The sequence below is a fragment of the Talpa occidentalis genome, unplaced genomic scaffold, assembly GCF_014898055.3.
Source record: "Talpa occidentalis isolate TD23 unplaced genomic scaffold, MPIMG_talOcc4v2.1 talOcc4.2, whole genome shotgun sequence".
Taxonomy (NCBI): Eukaryota; Metazoa; Chordata; class Mammalia; order Eulipotyphla; family Talpidae; genus Talpa; species Talpa occidentalis.
Window position 1 is genome coordinate 63,113,981 of NW_023602073.1, and position 24,980 is coordinate 63,138,960.

Sequence of the window (24,980 nt, forward strand, 5' to 3'; positions counted from 1 at the left end):
TTGGATAATAATGATGTGACAAGATAGGTTCATCAGTTGTAACAATCTGCCACTTTGGGGTAAGATGTTGATAGTGGAGGAGGCTGTGCATGGCTTGGATCAGGAATATGTAGGAGCTGTTTCATTTTCTCCTCAATTTTGCTGTGAGCCTAAAACTGCTCTTTAAAAAAAAAGTCTATTAGCAGGGGCCTCCCTGGTGGCCCTGGGGTTAAAGTCTTAGTGCTATCAAGCTATGGCAGCCACTGCAGCATGAGTTTGATCCTGGCCAGGGAGCTACCCACATGGCACAGCAGACCTCTCCTGTCTCACCCACTGCTCCCCTCAGCAGTGCATTTCAGTCAGTCTGCCTGTTCTGTTCCCCACTCTGTCTCTGGTGAGTCCTCTCACCCACCACACCTCTGGCCTGTACCCCAGTTTTTGTATGCATAAATAAATATAAATAAATCTTTGAAAAAAAAGTATTATTTTCAATGACCATAGAAGTGATGAGGCCTTCCCGAGGTCTCATCCCAGGGCCAGAGAAGTCCAGAGAGCAAATCTGGACAGGAGCAGAAATGAGCTTCTTTTGAATTTTACTTTGACTGTCAATTGCTCCACTAAATGCAAAAATCAGTTGCCTTTCCCTTGACTTATGATTACTTCCCAAGAGTTCCCATCCAGCCAGCATGTACATTTTTTTCACACATTTCTATTTTTCCCCCTAGGTAGGAGAGGGATAGAGATGTCACAAAAGGTGTTTAGGAAGCTTTTTAACTTTTTATTGAGGTAACAGTCTTCTACAACACAGTAAAGATTTCGGTGTACAGTTTCTTACCCCAGCAACTATGTCATACCATACCCACCACCAACCTGGTTCCTCCACCCCTTTCCCTCTAATAACTACCATTTTGTTGTCAGAGTCTAAAGGTTTGTGTTCATTTGTGTTGTATTTATTGATTGTTTTTGCTTTTCTTTTATTCCATGAGTGAAGAACATGATACATTATTTGTCTTTCCCCTTTTGACTTATTTCACTTAGCACAATCCTCTCAAGGTCCATCCATGCTGCCAATGGCAAGGTTTTATCTTTTTATGGCTAAACAGTATTCCATTTTTTATATATGCGACATCTTGATCTTAAAGTACAGATCTTATGGTATGGTGACAATTCCTCGGAACGTTCTTTGAATTTGATGGAAAGGATTTTTATTTATCACTGAATGTAATGTTTGTTAGGTAGGACAGAGTGACTGTTGGCTTCTGGAAGGGTGCGCCTGCTGCTTCTCAGGGTTCGCCTTGCACTGTGGCCCCCTCAGGAGACCGCCTTGCCTGAGGAGTGAGAGAAATGGGCAGTCTTTGAGTATGCTCCATCCATGCCAGCCCAGGTGAGTCTCCCTCCTCTGAAGGAAATTCTGCATTGCAGAAGTCCTCACCGAGCCCCCCTGCCAGGTGTCCCCATCCTGGGGACTCCACCTCAGTTCCACCCACATGGCTCTCAGGGCCTCCCATCCAACAAATCCTGGGAGCTGAAGTGCGGAAAGTGAAGGTATGGGTCCTGGGGAATGCCTTCTACCCCCACATCTGTAGCTACTGCCTCTGTCCACTCTTTAATTCCTACCCCAAGCTTGGCCCCACCCCCTACTCACCTGAGACCTAGGCTTTCCAGAGAAAGACAAATAGGACCGAGAACACCAGGCCCTTGCTCAGGATGAGTCCGAGAGTCAGAGTGGTAATCAGCTGTGGCAGACCTGTGAGGTCAAGGGCAAGTGGAGATCCGTGCCCTTCTGAATCTGAAAGGGGGGAATGTTACACTTTGAGGCTCAGCCTGCTCCCTGTTTTTGGCTATGAGAGCCAAGCAGGGGCTCACACCCATTGAGATGAGACCGCTGCCTTTCCTGTGATCCTTACCTCTAAGAGCTCCCTTCTCCACTATTCCTGCACACGGCTCCTGGGTCACTCTGCACTGGGCCCTCACTCCTGACTCAAGGGTGCAGGGGTGCCATCATGCTCCCCACTGCCCACAGGAGGAAGTGTGCATGACTTCATGGCCCTGAAGGCTCCGTGTGTGTCCACACCTGCTCCTCATGGACTGCCACCCTCTCTACTACACTTAGTGCACTTCTGCAGCCATCAGCACTTCTCCTCCTCCAGGCAGGATTCTCTGATTTCCCAGTGGCAGCCCCAACCTCAACAATTCTGGGTGACCCCCTGCTGGGAGGGGAGGACTCTGTCAGCCCCGTTCCCTTAAGTCCAAGGCAGAGGCTACTGCTGGCCCAAGTCCATTTGCATCAAGACTTTGTTAGCAAGGACATACTATGCTTGTATAATCTTAGCAGCCCAACTCCCAGCTCCTCTCCTCAGGCTGATCAATGGAACCTTGATGGCTACGAAGAGTAATATTCATGGTTTGTGCTAGGGCATCAGGAGAGGAATAGAAGCAAAGGGTATTCTGCATCTTGGGGATCAGGAGCCCTTGGGCATGCCTGGGTGAAAGACAGTCCTCCATGCAGTCCAGTCTGGCTCTCCAGAGTCCACATGTGGGGCTTAAGCCCAGGCTCAGCTAACCCCAAGATCTTACTCTGCTTTTCCTGGCCCTCTGTGCAGCAACCCTCATTTAGACGGAACTTATTTTGCACACAGATTGCCTTTTAGGGTTGGTTCTCTTTGGTAAGTGTCATATTCTAGAAGAGATACAATGCTCTTCAGGACCTCGACTGATACCTACTGGGGGCCCAGACACACCCAATGAACATGGGCCAGCATGTCCTGAGTGTGCCAACTAGGTGGGCCTGTTGGCGCATTCTGAGTTGGAGAGGACACTCCCAGGTATTTGGATCAATTTTGTTTTTCTCCTAAGTCTGAGTGACTGTCTCCCAACTTCACTGCCATAAGACTATACCTGTCTAGGGAAGAAAGATTTGCAGGGTTCTAGGTCAAACGTGGAAGGAGCATTCGCCATCTGACTGTACTCAACATGACTGCATTAAAGCTAACAGCCAAGGTACATAATAAACAGTGACTGTCTTGGTCACCCAGTAGAAGCAGCAGCGTCAGCTCCGGGGACCCACAGACCACACCTCCATCCCTGTGTACTTCTGTGACATCTTTCTGGCCTCAACATTCAGAGTCTTGCCCAATGAGCTGGGCCACTGCGCGCATCCCTACACCCAGTCAACCCTCTGCTCTTGCCTGGGCCCACCTACCATGGAGCTCACACTCCTGCCCCCTGCAGCCTGCCCTCTCTCCTCTAAAACTCACACTTCAGGCCTTTCTTCCTACACAGAGGATTGGGGGGAACAACATCCACCACCTCCAAATACTATCCTAGAATCTACCTTTCTTTCAGTGGTGTTTTCCCCCACCTGGAAAAGTGAAGAGAAACAAAGCAGGATCCCCCCATCCAGTGAGGGGAAGCCCGCTGGTCCCTGGACAGACCCAGGACCACCACTTCTCCAACCACTTCTTTTAAGCTAACAAAAACAGTGCCCAGCGCCCTTTCTTTCCTGGAGACCCCGGCAATTACTGCTGTTTCCTTTCAGAGGGTTATGTTCCTGTTTCGCCTGGGGGATCAATAACTCCTCCAGGCAGGAGCGATCTGGACTAGACTCCGCTTCCTTGGCCACATTAGCCTGACTTCCCTCCAGCTACTGGAGAGGAGGAATAGAAGGCTGCCAGCAGTTACTCATGATTTGATAAAAATAATTATTTACACTCTCCTGTAATAAAATCAGCACGGTTCTCATTCAACAGTATGGGCTCAGTCACCTTCAGTTATTTTCTTTGTTGTCTTTGTTAAGATATGAGTCAAAAAACCAATCAAATAATGAGTCCCAACCTGGTGGGCCAAGCCATCTCCTGGCGCCTGGAACAGACAATCTTTGTTCAGGGTAAAATATAAAAACTTTGTTTTTCTGAATTTGACAAACACAGAAGAACCCAGAGAAGTGGAGCCATTGGATGTCACAGGGAGGAAAGCCTAGAAGGGGGTGAGGGGCTCATCTAGGTGGCTGAGTATGTGCAGGGTAGAGAGGTAGGGGGCATCCAGGCCAGCGCTCTTTGCCATTACTCTGCCCCACTTACCTTTGTGGTGGTTTGTTTATTTGTTTTTTAAGATTTATTTATTTATACAAGCACTGGGGTATAGGCCAGAGGCGCAAGAGGGTGAGAGGATTCACGAGAGACAGAGCAGGGAGCAGAACAGGCGGAAGGACTGAAATACACTGCTGAGGGGATCAGTGGGTGAGACAGGAGAGGTCTGCCGCACCATGTGGGTATCTCCCTAGCCAGTCGGGAATCAAACCGGTGCTGCAGAGGCTGCGAACAGCTTCACAGTGCTGCACCCAACTCACTGCGCCACCGGGGAGGCTCCCCCCACTTACCTTTGTAAAGAGCAAGAGTTTGGAATTATACATGGCCTAGGCATGAGACCAAATTAATACAGTGTTCCTGGGTGGGGGCGGGGGGAAATACTTACCACCTGCACCAGGTGTGTCTGGCCTGCTTGTTACTGGTATCATCCGATGTTTCTAAAGTACTGGAAATAGTTTCATTCTATGATGGGAGTTCAGTAGTTTCCCGTCAGTCCTGCCATAGCACTGTCATGGGATTGGTCAACACTTTGTTTCTAGATTCTGTGAAGTTCGACTTCAACCCAACCCTGATATTCGCCTATGTAGGTCAGCAGGACACAGGCGAGGGTGTCCTCTGTAGTGGAGGCCTCGCCCGCTCACTGGCTCCAAACTAGGTTTATTGAGAAGCTGCAGGTGCAAGTACTAGGCTCCGCCTTCCTGGCTGCATAGGCTTTCTAAGAAAGGAGAAGGGAGAACCACTGTGTCCCCCTCAAAGAAAAGTGACCAAGGGCCAGCCAGAGGTCTTCATTTTTGCCCTCTACTGTCTACTCCCCATCTGCTGCTTCAGCAGTTCCTTGATCCCAAAGGACAGTTTTTCATTTATTTTTTAATTTTTTTAAATTTTTTTTGCTGATTGGAACTTTCTAGTTTTTTTTAATGAATTTATTTTTTATTAATAAAGCACCATTTTTTTACAACTTTGTTATTATTTTGACAATCCAGGATTTCTCGCCTTTGGTGTGGTTATCATTGCTCTCCCACCACCAAATCACGCCATAGTCTTCTGCCATAGTCTATAGGACTCCTCCCACCTTCTTTTATTATTATTATTATTTTATATATTTTATATCATTTCTCATTTTTGTACAATGTATGCATTTTCATCTTGGTTATAATCCCCTGAAATTCCCACCACCCGTTCACCTGTGAACCATCACCATAGTCCCTTGTGCTCTTCCCACCCATTTTGATCCTACTCCTTTCTCCCAAGGGACAATTTTTTATTGGTCAAAGTGGGCATGTTTCCTGGATTCACTAAAGACCATGAGATCAAATGGGGGTCTGGAGGGTCCCAGCAGCACTTCACGTGGACTCGAAGGTGCAGTGACACCGTAGCCTCTTTGAGCCTCTCCCTGTGCAATGGAGACTCAGCGTTGCTTCACACCAGGAGATGAACAAGTTAAATGCTTATCACACATCCCATGCTCAGTTATCACTCCCTCTACAGAGAGGCTTTTTAGATGACCTAGTCCAAATTTCTTGTCTCAACAGGTGAGAAGACTGAGGCCCAGGGAAGAGTTTGCTTTTCTCAAAGTCACCAAGAAAGACAGCAAAGAATCCCAGAGGTACTGGTCTCAGGGCGGGAGACCCTGAGGGTCTGAGGCTTGGAACAACCCTCATAGCACATGAGGCCCCACATACCTGCTGGGTCTGGCTGCTGATCACCTTTGCACTGTACCAGACGTATCCGAGGGGGCAGGATAATGAGGTTCCTAGGTGAGAGGTCAATCACACACTGGTACAGCCCCACATCCTGCCTCTGCAGCTCTATCACTGTCACCTTGAACACAGCTTCAGTGGGGTAATCATCCAGCACGTATCTCCCAGCCTGGGCCAGATTATGCCTCGGGTCTCGCGTGGTGGTGCGCACCAGTGTATCTGGGGGGCCCTGCATCCCCAACCGCTGCCAGGCCTTTAGGCTGGTGGCATACGTCTGGCGGTTGTAAGTACAGGTGACAGTTAGGTTCTTTCCTTCTTGCAGGCACTCTTGCTGTACCTCTTGGCCTTCAGCTTGGAATCCTAGAATGAGGGGTCAAAGTACTTCATTGAACAAACATCCCTTCCACCACCTCTCCATGAGTGAATCAATAGCCTCTGTAGCCCAATCAAGCATTTAGGAGTAATTTGGGATTTCTGAAAATTATTTTGAAATGGCTCAGCAATTGTGTGTGTGTGTGGTGTGTGTGTGCGAAGCAAATAAGGCAAAATCATGGTTGAATGATTAAATCTAGATGATGGAAATGATGGTGCCTAATCTTTCTATATTTTGTTGATTGGAATTTTTTTTATAACAAAACATTTTTAAAAGGTTAAAAAGAACTAGCTTTACCACCCACAGTCTCTTCTACTTGGGGTTCCACAAACATGTCCCTGGCTTTTTGGTACCCAATACTTTATCTTAGCTCCTGGTGTCCTCAAGTTGAATGCTCTTTCTTTTTTATTGTTATTTTCTTTTTCTTCTACCAATGCTTCCTCTAGCTTAGCACCTGCCTTATTTAAGGGGAAACTTTGCTTCCATTTCTTTTCATGCCCCAAGATACCAGCACAAAGATGAGAGATTGTTTGACTTCAAATCATTTTCTCAACTGCAAGATGTGCCGGAGGAACCTCCAGTTTCTGTCTCACCACCCAACCCTGCTGGGTGAGGGTCGAACAGCAGTCTGCATTCATTACCTTCCTTTTCCCTTTCCTGCCTGACTGCATAGTCTGATCCTATTCCAGTCCCTCCTGAAGAAGTGAGGCAAACCCCTCCTAGCAGTACCTCCCTTCAGCCATCACATCCCTCTCCCCATCTCTCCTTACCTGAGAACCAGACCAGCAGCAGCAGCAGTAGCCATGTCCACCCCCCGAGCCTTGTTCCCTCCATTCTATCCTGCATCCTGGATGGGCTGTGGCTGGCTGCCCCGGAACTCTTCCTGGAGGGCAAGGATGTGGTCTCACACGAACAACTGGGACTGGTTGTTACTTTGCAGTTGAGAAATCCTAAGAAAAATATGATGTGCAGGAGCAGCTCAGAAAAATGCAGAAGAAGAAAAGAGAGATCATTTCTCTTGCGACAGCTTCCTTCCTGTTTCCATGATTATCACAGCCCTATTGGGCAACACTCAATAGCTCCTTATTATCCACCATCGCAAGTCTAGACCTCCCACCTGATGTCCCACCTTTCCACTCACTTCCTCACCAAGGCATTCTCATCACTGGCCACTGACCATCACACCCTGCAATCCCTCCTGTCCTCTCCCAGTCTGGAATAATACTAAGCATCTGAATTTGGCTTGCCCTTCAAGACCCAGTTAACTTTCTTGATGTCTTGTGTTCTTTAAACTTTTTCCATACCGTGGCTCTCAAGCATGAGATACAGCTGAGTCACTCAAGAAGCTTAGCAAACAGTGACCTGGACTTCACCCCAGAGATTCTGATTTGGTAAGTCTGAGAAGGGACCAAGAATCTTCATTTTAATGAGCAGTGCAAGTGATTGTGAGCAAGTGGTCCAGAGAGATGAGGTCTGCGAAAGCTCTGTATGCGGTGAGATGGGCCCTGACATATGCCTCAGGTACCTACCTTTACAGGGGTCTGCTTCCCTGAGCGTGGGCATAGGAGGACTAGGAGTAAGTGCCTCCAATTGATGTCCTACTGTGTGCCAGGTGCTTTACACAGGTTATCTCATTAATCCTACTGGCTCTGGGGAGTTGTGTAGTCAGTATCTGTCACTTTTTGGCTTTCCTGTAGCCAGCGCTTTTTTCATCTGGGGGACAAGCCCCAACATGTGGGTCTTGCTAGGATGTGTAGCTCCACTTCCCTTTCTACTGAGTACAGAAGCAGATGTTTCTCCTGTCACTTCTTCCTGGCACCAGTGGGACAGGCATGACACTTGACCTAAGTTTGTCAAATGCATGATTCTGCCCAGGATTTAGGATCCTGAGAGTGTGAGACAAGCAGCAGGGTCAGTTGGAATGATTTACACAGGGGCAATGGAAGCACTGAGCCAGGAAAGCGTGGGGGCAAGTGCCCGGTAGCTTCAAGAGTCCTGGAGCAGGGCCTCCCCCGGTGGCTCAACGGTTGAGAACTGGGCTGCGAAGCTGCCCACAGCCTCTGCAGCGCCGATTCAATCCCTGACCACCAGCGAGGGTCCCACATGGCGCACAGACCTCTCCTGCCGCGCCCACTGCTCCCCTCAGCAGTACATTTCCTCGGTCTGCCTGTTCTGTTCCCGGCTCTGTCTCTGGTGAATCCTCTCACCCTCCCGCGCATCTGGCCTCTACCCCGGTTCTTGTATGCATGAATAAATAAATCTTTAAAAAAAAAAAAAAAAAGAGTCCTGGAGCAGGGGCCTCAATGGCAATATCACAAGACTGTCTTGTCCTTTAGCCTCAGTTTCGGCCCCTGCTCTCCATCATCTCTTGGTCTCCACCATTTTCCAAACCAGATCCTCCAATATTCTCACCTACTCTACGAGCAGCTGAGCTCCTTCTAAAATTCACTTGCTGTTTAAGAGAACCAGAATGAGATTCAGTTGATTTCAAAAATCATGACTGGTTTTGGTTATTACACCCTTTGAGGCAACGAGAGAAATCTCTTGTTGAGGCTGAGGCCCCAAAAGATGAACTGAGTTGGGTGTTTTTAATTCCAAGTCCTGTGTGCTTAACCACATGATGCTATTCTTATCCGGCAAGTTCCCAGCAAGCAGCAGGTGGCTCACTGAAACTGACTAATTGAGAGGCAATTCAATAAAAGTGTGGGGAGGGTTTGGAACCCCAGAAGGGGCTAGTTCCCCAAGGCTGGGGACCGTGGTGGTGAGTCAGCCATTACCACCTCTAAGCCGGAGGGACAAGGGGAGGGAGCAGTTGCCCAAACTTGGGGATTGCTGCTGTTTGGTGAGGGGCTTCAGGGAACCTTCAGTAGAGGACACAGCCACTCCTGCCACACCCCAGGGCGCAGCCAGGATAGAATCCTGAGCTCACTGTCTTCCCATCCTCTCTGCTCTCCGCTCGCGCAGCCTGTTGGCAAAACCCACCCAGAAGCTGGTGGGCAAAGGAGCACGTTGACTTAGTCCACACAGACCAGACTTCCAGGCCCAAGGCAGGGGAGAAGAGTCTGGAAGGGAGTCTTCAGGTGCCAACACGTGTCTTTCAATGCTGTGTTTATAATTTCTCAGCAACTTTACTTTGACTTAACTTCTACTTGATGTGTAATTAAATCAACACCACACACTAAATCAAGCACGATAAGCCACAGAGTGAATATAGGAACATGTTAAGGTGTTTGCTGAGGAACATGCCGGCTTCTGGGAGCCCTATCTCTCAAATTAGCTAGTGAACCACTAAGAGGGTCTGGGGCTGTGAGGCAGTGGGTCTGGAGGACCTTGGGAACCTATACAAAGGCTCCAGGAAACTCTGAGGCGGGTGCTTTCAGAGCTGCAGTTTGAGAAGCACCGCCCTACAGTGTTCTGCCTCTCTGAGACAGCATTTCACTAGATTCCCTCCCTTGTCCAGGGCTTTTTGTCAACTTCCCAAAGAGGTGCAACACTTGATCTACTAATGCAGGTCCCAGATGAGGGAACTCAGAAAGCAAACACCTTGCCGCGCAGTGACTGACTCCACCACTCTGCTCTTTCAGGCAGGAATGTCCATGTGCAGGATGAACAGCTTCTGGATTAAATGTTCTCCAGCAGAACATTTGGGTCAGCGCCATCCTCTGGGGGGTTCACACGGAGCGTTCTCAGGCAGATGAAGAAGGTGCAGGACGGGGAGGATGTTCCTCAGCACTGGGTGCTTTTCTCACAGGAGTCGGGGAAAGCCAGGCTGATGGTGGGAATGTGCTTTCCTAACGCGAGTCGGACCGTGTATGGTAGGGTGTGTTTGCTCTTGGGGAACTGAGGGTGAGACTGGCCTTGGCCATGCCTGAGGTGGAATGTAAGGCTCGTCATCTTTCCCCCACCATTGGGGCCATTCCCCTTCAGAGTCAAAAAGGTAGGAAATTGGAAAATCCTGATTTCAGTCTGTTGGCACAGATGGGCCTGGTGCCCATTTCATGGGAGAGCTTGGGAGCTAAAGGGGAGTTACAGGGGTAAATGGAGAGAAGGAAGAAGGCAGAGGGGCACTAGGAGTGTGTGTGGAGGCTGGCTCCCAGCGGATCCCACCTTCCAGCAGACCCCACCATCCCTGCGCCTGCATGGTACCAGGAAAAGAGGCATTCAGATACAAGCAGCTCTGGGTTTTTCTACCATGTGGCTTTGGGGTGCTTAGTCTTCAGTGAAGGGGCGCTTTAGTTTTTGTTCCAAAAAATGGTGGCCAATAAATGGTGACGATTACTCATTCTAGTCAGATTCTTCTCTACCTTCACCGGTTTGTTCTAAGGATCCAGTGATTAATGTAGATGATGCGATATTCTCTGTCAATCCTATCCTTGGAAAATAGCTCACTCAGTATTTTCCAGAATCCAACATTCTGATTAACTCAGTCCCTTATTCCCAAATATGGATTTCTCCCCATGGCATCTTGTCTTCTCCCCATTCCATGGTTTTCAACACCCTTCCTCAGAGTGTTGAAAGGACCACAGACGAAGGGAGAAACCTAAGCATCTGATTCTAGACAAAAAGCCCCATGGCCAGAAGAGCAGGACACTGCAGGGCACACACTCTGTCCAGGTCAGTCTAAAATGTGACAGTCCAGGGCAAGGCCTGGGCACATTAGCAGCTGTTTCCTCTTACTCCGTCACCCCCACAAGACAGTGACAATGAAAACATGACATTCTGTCTGTAATTAATGCCAACTCTGAGGCACTGGAGGGGTGGAGGATTGGGGTAGGTTTGGAACAGTCTCTTCTCTTTTGCAGTGGCAAAGCATACACCCAAGCTTATTAGTGAAGTGAGGGGAGTGAGCAGGGCCAGGGAGGTGAGACCCTGAGTCTTAGAAATAACCTGTATTACAGATTCAGTTCCTGTTATGGCCACCTGCTGGCCCACCCTTCCCCCTCGAGATCTTCTTCTGGCACAACTATCGAACTGATGTGGATGAGGTCAGAGATCAGTTTGTGCAGGTTCATAGGCCTAGTGTCCAAATGACCTCTGTGTGACTGCTAGCAGGACAGCGAAGACCAGGCTCTTGCTCAGGATTCCACAGGCCACCAGAACGACGATGCTGATCAGAGAGGTCCTGGGGAGTTAGGGGAGGAAAGTGCATGTTACCACTGTCCATGACCCTGCACTTGATACTTACTCCACCAAAAGTCCCTCGTGCCCCATCTCTTCTGCGCAGAACCTTCCCCATACCAACTGGTCCTGTGCATTTTAGTTTGTCCCACTGCCTAAAACTACCGATTAGAAATTTATTTAGTAGAGCAAATGAATCTACGTCCAGAGGGCACCACAGAGAAAAAGCAGGATCTTCCTCCTTGTGCAGAGGCTCTTCCTGCACTCAGATGAGTAGAGAAGCCATCTTCTCTATGTTCCAGAGCCAGCAAACAGGGTTTCTGTTCTCGGCATCTGGATTGTCATCTCACCTCTTTGGCCTCAGTTTCCTTATCCATAAACTGAGAAGAACACAGTCTTCATCAAAATCTTATCACAAAGTTTTCCAGATTTTAGCAAAATGGGTTAATGTCAGTAGATGTCCTAAGAATGGATACAAATGAATGAGGAAAACTTAGTCTGTCCAGACTCAACTGCTATAGAAATAGACAATTTCTACAACTACTCTACACAAGACTAGAGATCAAATTGAAGGACAGGGGGAAAAAAAGCAAATGTTTAAAAATGAATAATGGTGTAAAATATATATAAATTAAAAAAGAAAAAGGATTCATGTTTTATAAAGTTTAGCAGAGAGTTGAAGTCAAATAAATTAACCATAAGTCAAAAAAATAAAATAAAATAAAATTGAGAGCCAGGGAACAGTGAGACACAGAGGGCGCTAGAGGCAGGTCAAGTGTTATCTAAGCATCTGACATCAGCAGCTCCACGGGTGCCTGGGGCTACTCAGTGAAGAGCCTTAGGCACCTGGACAGCAAAATGATGAGAAAGTCACCTTTTTACAACTTAAACTATGCAACAAATTGACTTCCCTCCCCAAGAGAGACTAAACATTTTTTAAATGAAAAAAAAAAAAAATAGAAAAGTTCCCAGAAAATAGAATCAAGCAGCACACACAAAGAATAAACCAGCAGTAAGTTTATATAAAATGAAAACAATCTGCATGTCTGAAAGCAGACAAATAATTATTACATAAGTTATGGCTTATCTGTTGGTAGAAAAGCGTAGTCACCAAAATTATAAATATGAAGACTAGGTATCAACATCAAACAATAGTCTTAGCATGGGAAAATATTTATAATTAGGACTACTACTGTGTTGAAAAATATATAAACATAAATATAGACTAGAAGAAAATACAGAGAAAGAAGACATGTTAGATTAGTGGAAATATGGAAGGATATTTCTTCCTCTTCTCATTGACTATTTAATGATAAACATATGCTAAGATAAATCAGTGTTTAGTTGTAACCTCTAAAAAGGGTTTTGTCTACAAAGTTAGGGATTCTCATCTTCGCTTGAACATGGAGAAATCTCTGAGGATTTTATATAAATGTACTGAGAACGGTTCCATATCCAGAGTTCTGATTCTGTTGGTCTTCATTACAGCACGTGCATCAATATTAAAAACAAACAAAGCATTCGTGGCAACATGGATGGAGCTGGAAGGGATCATGCTCAGTGAAATAAGCCAGAAAAAAAAAAAAAAGAAAAATACTGTGTGGTCTCACTTATAAGAGGAATGTAGAGGATCCAAATAAGGGATCAGAGAAAAAAAAGTAATTATAACAAAGTAAAAATCAAAATCAGCATGTAACTATAAACCAAAGATGTTCTGCAGGCAGGGGAGGAAGGAGTTGGATCAAAACAGGGGTGGGAAGAGCATAAGGGACCATGGTGAGAGTTCACGGGTGAATGGGTGGCGAGAATTTCCCAGGGATTATAACCAAGATGAAAATGCGTACATTGCACAAAAATGATGTAAAAAATATAAAAAATAAAATAATAATTTTAAAACATAAATTAAAAAAATAAGTATTAAAATTCCAAAAATGAAAACAAAATAAAAACAAAACAAAGGAATGCAAACACTTCAGGTGATCCTAAGTTGCTGTAGCTGTGAGAACTGTTGAGTTAGATTATTGCTTCCAGCCCGGTTTCCCAGTCCCCCAACAAGGAACAAGGCAGAGAGGGTCCCTGACTCTCTGAGATCACACAGCCAGTATTCAAATCTATGGTGTCTCCCTCAGTAAGCTTTTCCCTCCATACCTTTAGGACCCTGGGGCTGCCTAAGATTCATGGGACTTCAGCAAAAGATGCCATCTTCCCCATGTTACTGCTCTGCAGTGTAAAGAAACACAGGTGAGCTGGAAAGCAGCCTCTCTGACAGCCTCCTCCTGGCTCATGCACCCCCTTCTGCTCCTAGGTAGTTTCTACCAGACTGAGGTGATTCAAGTCTGTGCCTCCTCTCCACCCTCCTCCACCCCTCAATTCCCACATCCCTTCAGCACATGGACTAGAATCAAAGGACTTGGTGTCCAAAAAGCAGCCCAGCGGCAACCTGGAAACCATACCTGGTGACATCTGTCACATTGGTGACGGGGGCACTGATAGTTGACATGAGTGAGATTTGGGTTGTGGTTCTGGAGGTGGTTTGGGTTTTGCTCTGAAGGTGGTTTGTTGTGGAGATGGTTTGGGGTTTGCTCTGGGTCTCGATGATTGTGGGAGAGAGGGTGGAAAACCCATTTGCACCAGGAATACCTGAAATATATTCAGAAAGGCACATTAGATGAATGAATGGATGAAAGGATGGATGGATGGATGGATGGATGGATGGATGGATGGATGGATGGATGGATGGATGGATGGATGGAAGGATGGATGGATGGATGGGTGAATTTTGGGGCAGTGGTGGAAGGATAGATAGATGAATGACTCAGTAGATAAAGAGATGAATGAGTGAATGGATCAGTAGGTGGTAGGGTATATGGAGCTAAGGGAGAAATGAATATGGTCATTCAAGAAATGAAGTTTTCTTTTGCTAAGATCAAAGAAATAGTGTGAGGTCGTCCTGAATGAGAGAAAGGGAAATGGGAAGGGAGGGGGATAGGGGAGGAAGGGGTGAAGAACAAAGGAACTTTCAGGCTACACATGTCATTGGAAATGCACTTGCCTGCTATTTTCCACCAATCTGTGTGGCCCCACCTTCTTTAAGAATAACTCCCTGATTACTTTATACCATTCACTCTAGTCTGCACTCACCTATACCTGTGACATATTGCTTTATAAGTTATTTTTTATTAATATACTGCATATGTACTTTGTCTTCCTTAGGCTTAAAATTTCCCAGGTGCAAGAAACTTGAACCAGTCTCCCTTTTCTCTGCCTTCCATAATTCAGCCAATCAACATCTATGGAGACCCTACTGTGTGCCCGGCACTACGACAGTTGCTGGTGATGAGGCCCTTCCCTCAAGGTACTCAGAGATGAATAGGTAAGATGAATAGATAAGTAACCCAGCCACTGCAACCCAGTAAAACAGTATTGTCTATGAGAAGACACAGAGAGAGTCTGGAGTCTTATTTCCCAGGTTGGAGGCCATGGATGGACAGCATAAGGCATCATGTGGGAACTGATCAGAAATGCAGGATCTAGGTCCCACCCTAGATCCAGTGAAGAAGAGTGTGTCTTTGAAATAAGAGCCCCAAGTGGCTGGTATCCACAGTAAAGTCTAAGAAGCACTGCTTTGGAAGCCCACGGGAGGGACAGCAGACATAACCTTGGGAGGTCAGAGCAGATCACAGAGGCTTCCCTGAGGAAATGACTTCTACATAGATACAAAGAAGAGACATGGGCCTCCCTGGTGGCACAAAGGGTTATGATGCAACCTATGAAGCTACAGGCAGCCTCTGCAGCACGAGTTCAATCCCCAGCCAGGGAGCTACCCGCATGGCAATCAGACTTCTCCTGTCTTGCCTGCTGCTCCCCTCAGCAGTGTATTTCAGCACATCTGCCTGTTCTGCTCCCCACTCTGTCTGTGGTGAATCCTCTCGCCTCCATACCTCTGGCCTGTACCCCAGTGCTTGTATGCATAAATAAATAAATCTATTTAAAAAAAAAAAGGAAAGAAACTAAGAAGAGGCTAACTCATGTCCAGTCTACCATTCATCTCCCATTGTAACCAGCTTCTTACAGCCGCACAGCAAATCTGTGTCAGCTCCCCAAGCAGCATTCATGCATAGAGTCCCCAACTTCTTTTGGACTAAATGTCTCTCAAGAACTTCAAATGAGAGACTGGTAGCTTCTGAGAGAAAGAAGGGCTGCTAGAAGTTCTGAGTCACAGCTCTGGGGGTGCTCCCCCCACCGCCCCTATACCCGCCTGGCCTGGCTCCCCTTGCTGTACCCCCTACACCCAGATCACTCACTCTTGGTCACCACTAGGCGGATGGGTTGGAACAGCACTTCAGGGTCCTTGGGAGGGTGGTAGATCACACACCGATATAGTCCTGAGTCCTCCTCTTGAAGGTTGGTCACTTGGACTTCCAGTAAGCCCTCGGTGGGCTTGTCCTCTAGGAAGTACTTTCCCACCCGGGCTTGCGTGAACTTCCCTGCAGGCCTCTCTGTGATCACCAGATTCACGGGCTCCGCTCCGTCCAGCCTCTGCCAAGCCTTCCTGCTATTGGAGTACTTCCAGGTGGAGGTGGGGCATTTCACACTGAAGGTCTCCCCCTCTGCTAGGGTAAATACAGCTTCTGATTCGGCTGCAACTCGGAGTCCTATAAGCAGGGCATCAGAGTGAAGCTCTGTAAGGAATAACTTTCCTCTTTGGAAACATGAGAGAGGAACCACTTCTTTTTCTTTTTCAACTACTCATTTTTCAGAGAAGCTTTTCAAGGCCTCCAGAGAAAAAGCACTTTTCCGTACCAGCCAGCACTCGAACCCAGATCTTAATACCGCATTTTGCTTCTACTATAGGAGCGAGAGAGACTGCATGATTTGTGCAAATCAACTTTTGTAAATGATTGTTTTTGAGAGGAAGAAATTGCCTGATTGGAGACAGAACATGGACACAAGCTAAGATCACAGTGACGGGCACTCAGCTCCCAGGAGGCCCCAAATGGCATTTGTGTGCAGGCTCCACAAGGTGACTGTGACCTCCCCCAAAGTAGTGGGCTCCTGAAAACCCCCCATCATCTTTCACGTCTGCCCAAGGCAACCGTACTTCCAACTCACTCGCAGATTCTTCCCTTTCTCTGGTTCTCTTGTAAGAATATGGAAGAGGACCAATAGGAGTTTCAGAAACTTCCATTTTTGGTGACGGTGTGAGCCGTGCAATAAGAGGAGAGCTGTATGGGCGTGGGGATGGGGCAGTGCTGCTGAGCCTGAGCCTCATGGGTAACGGAGGTGTGGAGAATGGGGCGCAGTCTCTGTGAGAGTGGGCGCCAGGTCTTTCCCATGCATCCTGAGCTGCAGCATAGTCTCTGGCCTATTGTAGGCTACCAGGGAATATTTGTCAAATGAGTGGTCTTCTGGGTTTCATTGACAGTCCACATCCAAAACACCATAGTGAATATGAGAAAACTACTTTCAACTCAAAATTATTTTAGTTGATGTCAAGTTTAGATTTGCTCTATCATTTTTCCCTCTCATTTTGTATGTCCTAGACACCAAAACGCACAGACATCCTGTTTCCCTAACTCACCCCTTCTATCCCTGTCCTCAGGCCTCATATGTTTTCCTGAGTCTGCTAAGGTTGAGAAGAGAAAGCCAGCCTGGCAAAGGCTTTGGATCTTGGGGGACCATATCCCTTGGAGATTCAAAGAAAAAGGTGAGGCACCCCCCCAAGATCCTGGCTCTGCCCCCCTTCCTCAACTTACCTGATATGAGGAGGAAGAAGACCCAGAGCAGCCCCCTGACCCTGTTCTTCTTCATCCTTTAGTTCAATTGCTGCTGTGACTCTGGGGACAATTATGAGGTGACTCTGACCTAGAGGCTCCAGAAGGTTGCACAACAGGATATGAGGTCACTACTGGGAGTTTCTGAGTCTGATGCTGTTTCATCACTGGTTGCCTTGCTTCAGATTTCAGAGACCATGCAGGAACCTAGAGATGGACCCAAATCTCATGAAGCACCTCCAAACCCCAGTTTCCTGCTCTCTGGGCATAAATAATAATGTTAACTTTCAACTACACATTTTAGTGGGAATAATATTTGGGGGGAAACAAAATAAAGTGTTAATATTATTGGGGCCCCCACTCAATTGCCACCCAGTTCAATGTGGGCCAGAATGTGGGCCAGATTGGGTAATAATACTTTATTTTTAGGGGTTTTTTGGGCACTGAATGAAATCCCTATGGAAATTAATATAGTACCTAATGCACACATTATTTTTACATCCTACCCCTGCATACCAGGCGACCCCAATCCCCTGGGCTTGAGGCCACCTCATCTTTATTACCAGGACAGCTACACCCTGCACTTACCCTTGGTGTTCTGTCACAGATGTGCCTGGAAAGTTCCCAAAGGGGTGGAAAACCCCAGAAATGATTGGAGAAAACATTTCCACCATTAAATAAGAATATATTTACATTTTACAAAAGAAATAGGTTGATATAGAACAAGACAGTGATGGAAGAAAAAAAATCTAGCAGGTTCCAACTAGAAGCAAAGGAAGACAGATTTGACATGGTGAGAAATCAATGACGAAGTTTCATTATTTGAATATTTTCTATATTCAAAAATATTCACAGGTGTGATGTATATAAAGATATTTTGAAGAGTTCAGAAATATATTATAGGACAAGTCATAGAAATGCAATTAATAATCTACAAATACAAGAAATTCTTCACATGTAACATAAAGTGGGGCCATAAAGTGGATCATAAACAAGGATGAAAGTGTATATATTTTAAACTTCTTTCCTTATCTGAAAAGGAATCTGAAACTGGATAAAGAAGTTGAAATTAAGAGAGTTTAATATAAACAAGAAAAAAATCATGGAGACCAATACTAGGATGCTTTCAGATGGAAAAAAAATTAAATAAAAAGACTCCCACTGCTAAGCAAACAGAAGAAAGATTTGATTCTTATGAAGGAATTGAAATGACAGGACTCAAATTTCTTGTCTGAGTAACAAGTATCAAGAGACAGTAAGATGACTGTAAGGAATACCATAAACTCTAGAATTTTATACCCAAATTGATTGCTATTTGAGTATGAAAACAACTAAAATGTATTAATGCATCTGCAAGTTAAAAAATAAAAAAATCTTGTAAGGTTAAAATTCTTTAATTACAATGGTTGAATGCATCAATTTATAAAATATAGACAATAATAAAGAAAGCTAAATCATATAATTACACTTGTAGAGATCATTATAGTTAAGATTTTATTCAAGTTCCTCTTATTCTGTGTTCTATAAATGAAATCAAAGCCTGTCTTCAAACTGTACAGAATTGGCATCTGCCAGACATGTTCTTGGTTTTACGCATTTGGCCCACAAGGAAGGAAAGTAGACTAGAGGTTTTGAAATTTTCTGACTCAGAGGAGCCTACGTGATTTACAGGGATGAATCAGATAAGCATGATTAATACAATTCATTCAACAAATCCCTCTTCTTACTACAAACATCTTCCACTCTTAAGTAAATAATACAAACTTTCTAATTCTGTTTCTTGGCATGCTTTATATTGAGAATGAAATTTCTGAAACACTAAGAAGGAATTTTCAGCTGTACTTTAAAACTAAGTTTTTGCTATACTTAGAGGTCTGGTGTTTGGTGCAACTATGTTTAGGATCATTGACTCTCCTGGGTGGGTTGATGCTGTCTTCGTTATGGAGGCTCTTTCTTTGTCTCTAAATCTTTCTTTCCTTTGCTCTAGAATCTGTTTCAATCAGACATTTTACATCGTTGCCCTGCTTTTTGAAAAAAACTGATGTTTGTGTGATATATCTTTTTCTCTCCTTTTTCTTTCAACTTACCTAATAGTTGACTTTGAACTGCGTTTTTTTGTGAACTGTATATAATTGGGTTGTGTTCTTTATACCTACTCTGTCCATCTTTGCCTTTTGATCGGTATAGATGATTTTCATTTAGGATAATTATTGATATATTAGCACTTTAATCTACCATCTCATTGCTGATTTTCTGTTTCTTTCCCCTGATCCTCATTCTTTTGTTTCTCTTTTGGGAACTTTTAATTAAATAGCCTGAAAAGGATTTCTAATTAGACCTGAGTACCCCAGGAAGGGAACTGCCCCTTCTCACCATCCTCTCTAGAGGCAGCACTTGAGCACATTGAAATGAGAATAAAATCTTTCTCTGCTGCTGTATCACTTTGTGTGCTCCAGATAAAAAGAATGTAAATACCCAGTCCTTCCTTTATCCCTTATTTTCCGGAATTCAGTGACCCCTGCAGTACTTTAAATTCTCAACCTACTTCTCCCAACAAGCTTTCATCTCTTATGGCTTCTCATTAAACAGTCTTGAGACTTGTAACTCAGGGTATCTTAATTTTATTAAGGTTGAGCCAAAAGTTCTACCTCCTTCCCTCTACATTCACTCCTTTGGTAGCCTTAGCACCAAACTTAAGAGATTTATTTTTAAGGTTTCTTGCCTTCTTGCATTTGTTTGGCAAACATTATTTTCAGTGCTGTTATGAAAGCCTATACAAATATTTTTTTTATTAGATAATAAATTTTATTGTTATATTCCCCATACAATTGCAGCCCCCCCATTCTGACCCCAATCCCTCCCCTCCCGCCCCTGCCCCCCTAAAAGTGTCTCTGGTTCATAGTTTTTTGTTGATTTTGATTTTCACTTTCTTATAGTTATTCATTTTCCTGGTCCCTTATTTAAGTTTTCTAGATTCCTGCTATGAGTGAGACCATCCAGTATTTTTCTTTTTCTTTTTGGCTTATTTCACTGAGCATGATCCCTTCCAGCGCCATCCATGTTGCTGCAAATTGCATGTGTTTATCTTTTTTGAATGCTGAGTAATATTCCATGGTATATATGTACCACATCTTCTTGATCCAGTCATCTATTTTTGGGCATTTGGGTTGTTTCCAAAGCTTAGCTATTGTAAACAGTGCTGCTATAAACATAGGGGTGCAGGTGCTCTTTGGAATTGATGTTTCTGTGTCCTTTGGGTAAATACCTAGGAGTGGAATTGCTGGATCATATGGAAGCTCTATGTTTAGTAGGTCCAGAAATCTCCACACAGCTTTCCACAGTGGTTGGACCAGTTTGCACTCCCACCAACAGTGCAGAAGAGTTCCTTTTTCTCCACACCCTCGCCAACATTTGTTGTTGCTAGTTTTTTTAATATGTGCCATTCTCACTGGTGTAAGATGGTATCTCATGGTAGTTTTGATTTGCATTTCCCTGATGACAAGTGATGTTGAACATTTTTTCATATGCCTGTTGGCCATTTGCATTTCCTCTTCAGAGAAGTTTCTTTTTAGCTCTTCTGCCCATTTTTTGACTGGATTATTTTCTTTGTTGTTGTTGAGTCTCATCAGCTCTTTGCATATTTTTGTGATCAGTCCTTTATCATTAGTGTTGGGTGAAAAAATGTTCTCCCAGTTGCTGGGGTTTCTCTTTGTTTTTGTTATTGTCTCTTTTGCTGTGCAGAAGCTCTTTAATTTGATGTAGTCCCAGCTGTTTATCTTCGCCTTCACTATCACTGCTTTGGGTGATGTGTCTGTAAAGATGTCTTTGATGTGCAAATCACGTAGTGTTTCGCCTATATTTCCTTCTATATATTTTATGGTTTCAGGTCTTATGTCTAATTCTTTAATCCATTTTGAGTTGATTTTTGTGTATGGTGTGAGGTAGTGGTCAAGCTTCATTCTTTTGCATGTAGCGACCCAGTTTTCCCAGCACCATTTATTGAACAAACTTTCTTTGCTCCAATGCATAGTCTTTGCTCCTTTGTCAAAGATTAGTTGACCATAAATCTGTGGGTTTATTTCTGGATTTTCTATTCAATTCCATTGGTCTGTATGTCTGTTCTTGTTCCAATACCATGCAGTTTTGATGATTATGGCTTTGTAGTATAGTTTGAAGTCTGGGAGTGTGATGCCTCCATTCCCTTCTTTTTTTTTCAGGAGAGCTTTGGCTATTCGGGGTTTTTTGTGATTCCATATGAATTTCATCAATAATTGTTCTATTTCTTTGAAGAATGACATTGAAATTTTGATTGGAATAGCATTGAATCTGTATATTGCTTTCGGAAGGATGGCCATTTTAATAATGTTTATTCTTCCAATCCATGAGCAGGGGATATCTCTCCATTTCTTTGTGTCTTCTTCTATTTCTTTTAACAGTGTTTTATAGTTTTCTTTGTATAGGTCCTTTACCTCTTTTGTTAGGTTTATTCCCAAATATTTGATTTTTTTTGTTTCAATAACGAAAGGGATGGTTTTTTTGATTTCTTCTTCTTCAGATTTATTGTTTGTGTATAGGAAGGCTACTGACTTTTGCGTGTTGATTTTGTATCCTGCCACTTTACTGAACTGATTGATGAGTTGAATTAGCTTTTCTGTGGAGTTTTTGGGGTTCTCTATGTATAATATCATATCATCTGCAAATAGTGATAGTTTGACTTCTTCTTTTCCTATTTGGATTCCTTGGATGTCTTTATCTTGTCTTATTGCCCTGGCTAGGACTTCCAGTATTATATTGAAAAGCAGTGGTGAGAGTGGACATCCTTGTCTTGTTCCAGATCTTAATGGAATTGCTTTCAGCTTTTCACCATTGAGAATGATACTGGCTGTTGGCTTGTCATAGATGGCCTTTATGATGTTAAGGTATGTTCCTTGTATCCCAAGAATTTCAAGGGCTTTTATCATGAATGGGTGCTGCACTTTGTCGAAAGCTTTCTCAGCATCTATTGATATTATCATATGGTTTTTATATTTCTTTTTGTTGATGTGTTGGATAACGTTGATTGATTTTCGGATGTTAAACCATCCTTGTGTCCCTGGAATGAATCCTACTTGGTCGTGGTGAATTATCTTATGGATACATTGTTGGATTCTGATGGCTAAAATTTTATTGAGGATTTTTGCATCAGTGTTCATTAGGGAGATTGGCCTGTAGTTTTCCTTTTTTGTGTTGTCCTTGTTCGGTTTTGGTATTAGTGTAATGTTGGCTTCATAGAACGTGTTTGGTATTGTCCCTTCCTTCTCAATTTTTTGGAAGAGTTTGTGAAGGATAGGCACTAATTCGTCTCTGAATGTTTGGTAGAATTCATTTGTAAATCCATCAGGTCCTGGGCTTTTGTTTTTGGGGAGGTTTTTGATTACCATTTCAATTTCGCTGCTTGTAATTGGTCTGTTTAGGTGTTCTATTTCTTCTTTATCTAGCTTTGGGTGATTGTAGAGTTGTAGGAATTTGTCCATCTCCTCTAGATTGTTAAACTTGTTTCCATATAACTCTTCATAGTAGTTACTGATTATTCTTTTGATTTCTGCTGTGTCCGTTGTGATTTCTCCTCTTTCATTGATGATCCTGTTTATTTGTGCTTTCTCCCTTTTTTCCTTTGTGAGCCTGGCTAGGGTTTGTCTATTTTATTGATTTTTTCAAAGAACCAGCTCTTGGTTTCATTGATCTTTTGGATTGTTTTTTTAGTTTCAATTTCATTTATTTCTGCTTTGGTTTTTATTATTTCTTTTCTTCTACTGGTTTTGGGGTTTTTTGTTGTTCTTTTTCTAGATCTTTGAGCTTCGAGATTAGGTTGTTTCTTTGAGTTCTTTCTTGTTTCTTGATGTGAGCTTCTATTGCTATATATTTTCCTCTTATTACTGCTTTTGCTGCATCCCATACATTTAGGATATTGGTGTCCTCCTTGTCGTTCAATTCAAAAAATTTTTTAATTTCTTCTTTCATCTCCTCATTAGTCCAGTGGTCTTCCAGTAGTGTGGTTTTTAATCTCCATGAGGTAGGAAAGTTCCTTGCCTTCTTTTTATGGTTTATTTCTAGTTTGATGCCTTCATGGTCAGAAAAGATGGTTGATATGATTTCAATCTTGGTGTATCTGTTGATGTTTGTCTTGTGCCCCAGTATGTGATCGATCCTGGAGAATGATCCGTGTGCGCTTGAGAAAAATGTGTACTCCGTTTTTTTGGGGTTTAGTGTTCTATAGATGTCTGTTAAGCCCAATTGCTCTAGGTCCTTATTTAGAGCTTTGGTTTCTTTACTTATTTTTTGTCTTGTTGATCTATCCATTGTTGATAGTGGTGTGTTGAAGTCTCCCACTACGTATGTGTTTTCTCTGATGTCTGTTTTCAGAGAGGACAACAGTTGTCTGATATATTTTGGTGCTCCTTCGTTTGGTGAGTATATGTTAATGAGTGTTATTTCTTCTTGAAGTATTGTCCCCTTGATCATAATGTAGTGACCATTGGGGTCTCTTTTTATCTTTTTGAGTTTGAAATCTGTTTTATCTGATATAAGTATAGCTGTTCCTGCTTTCTTTTTTGGTCCATTTGCTTGTAGGATTGTTTTCCATCCTTTAACTTTGAACCTATTTTTATCTTTTGTAGCTAAATGTGTTTCCTGGAGACAGCAAAAGGTTGGGTTTTGTTTCTTAATCCAGGCTGCAACTCTGTGTCTTTTTATTGAAGAGTTTAGTCCATTTACATTTAGAGTTAATATTGATATGTTAACATCTGTATTTGCCATTGTGTTTGTCTTTCCTTTGATTTTATTTATTTATTCTTTTAATAACTTTTTTTTTTTTGGCCTTCTTTCATTGTTATTCGTCCCTCTGAGGTTCTGGCTTTAGGACTCCTTGTAGTATTTTTTGGAGTGGGGTTTAGTTGCAATGAAATTCCGGAGTTTCTGTTTGTCTGGGAAAGTCCATATTCTTTCTTCAAAGAGGAAGGAGAGCTTTGCGGGATAGAGTATTCTTGGTTGGCATCTGTTTTCTTGGAGTCTGTTGACTATGTCCCTCCACTCTCTCCTTGCCCGTAGTGTTTCTTCGGAGAAGTCTGATGTCAGCCTGATTGGCTTTCCTTTGAATGTTATCCGTTTCTTCCCTCTTGCCAGCTTCATTATTTTTTCCTTGTCCTGGATTCTTGGGAGCTTTACTATTATGTGTCTTGCTGTATTTTTCCTTTCATCGTGGAAGTTTGGTGTTCTTCTTGCTTCTTGTATATCAATTTTCAGCTCCTCCTTCACATTTGGGAAGTTCTCTTCAATTATCTCTTTGAATATTTTCTCTGTTCCTACTTCTCTCTCCTCTCCTTCTGGTATTCCTATAACTCTTATATTTCCTTTCCTCATGGAGTCAGATAGTTCCCGAAGTCTTTCTTCATTCTTTTTCCTTCGTACTTCTCTTTCCTTTTCTGTTTTGGTTCTTTTTATTTCTGTGTCTTCAAGAGTACTTATTCGTTCTTCCATTTCATCAATTCTGCTTTCATTGCTTTTCCCAGAATTCTTTAGTTCTTCCATTAATTCTTTGATCTCCTGCATTTCTTTTACTTCCCTCTTTAGGGACTCAATTTCATTCTTCTGATCGTTGATTATTTTTCCCTTATCATTGTTTTCCTTTATGACTTCTGTCAGTTTTTTAATCACGGCAATTTTAAATTCTCTTTCTGGAAGGCTCAGAAGTTCTTCCAAGTTACTGTCGTTGCAATTTGGGGGCTGGTTTTCTTTTTGTGGTGTGCTTTTTCTCTGGAGAGTTGCTAGGTTGTGTGTGGTTCTCCTCCTCCCTACTGTCTGTTTTCTAATTTGCCGTATGCGTTGGGACACTGTGTTGTTGGGACTGGCCGGCATCTTGGGTGGGCTTCTCTGCTCCCCTCTGGTTCCTCCAGGAGTCATCTGTCAGTTT

The 24,980-nt window shown here is 43.8% G+C and overlaps 1 protein-coding gene and 1 long non-coding RNA gene across 7 annotated transcripts in view; one reads left to right on the plus strand and one right to left on the minus strand.

Moving 5' to 3' along the window:
- The window catches only part of LOC119252440 (uncharacterized), a 44,189-nt gene that overhangs the window by 11,943 nt on the left and 7,266 nt on the right, over nt 1–24,980 (plus strand). The window contains exons 2-8 of one of the 4 annotated variants that reach the window (XR_005126812.2): nt 1,215–1,363; nt 5,600–5,673; nt 13,413–13,499; nt 14,472–14,631; nt 16,113–16,281; nt 16,861–16,965; nt 17,077–17,376. This is a non-coding gene — a long non-coding RNA (uncharacterized LOC119252440). Of the gene's footprint in view, nt 1–1,214; nt 1,364–5,599; nt 5,674–13,412; nt 13,500–14,471; nt 14,632–16,112; nt 16,282–16,860; nt 16,966–17,076; nt 17,377–24,980 lie in introns of those variants that run through there. The other 3 variants (XR_005126814.2, XR_008553214.1, XR_008553215.1) reach the window with 3 other exon arrangements.
- TREM1 (triggering receptor expressed on myeloid cells 1) lies at nt 749–17,104 on the minus strand. 3 transcript variants are annotated; one of them, XM_054698772.1, is made up of 6 exons: nt 17,015–17,104; nt 15,563–15,913; nt 6,911–7,090; nt 5,750–6,127; nt 1,625–1,768; nt 749–1,307 (listed from the first exon to the last, which is right to left on the minus strand). In XM_054698772.1, exons 1-5 carry the CDS (start codon nt 17,067–17,069, stop codon nt 1,632–1,634), a joined length of 1,101 nt encoding a protein of 366 aa, XP_054554747.1. In that variant the 5' UTR covers nt 17,070–17,104; the 3' UTR covers nt 749–1,307; nt 1,625–1,631. The 3 variants fall into 3 exon arrangements, with proteins under 3 accessions (XP_054554747.1, XP_054554748.1, XP_037375574.1); XM_054698773.1 differs by lacking the exons at nt 749–1,307; nt 1,625–1,768 and adding an exon at nt 5,174–5,460; XM_037519677.2 differs by lacking the exons at nt 749–1,307; nt 1,625–1,768; nt 5,750–6,127 and adding exons at nt 11,173–11,262; nt 13,712–13,898 and having other exon boundaries at nt 7,010–7,090.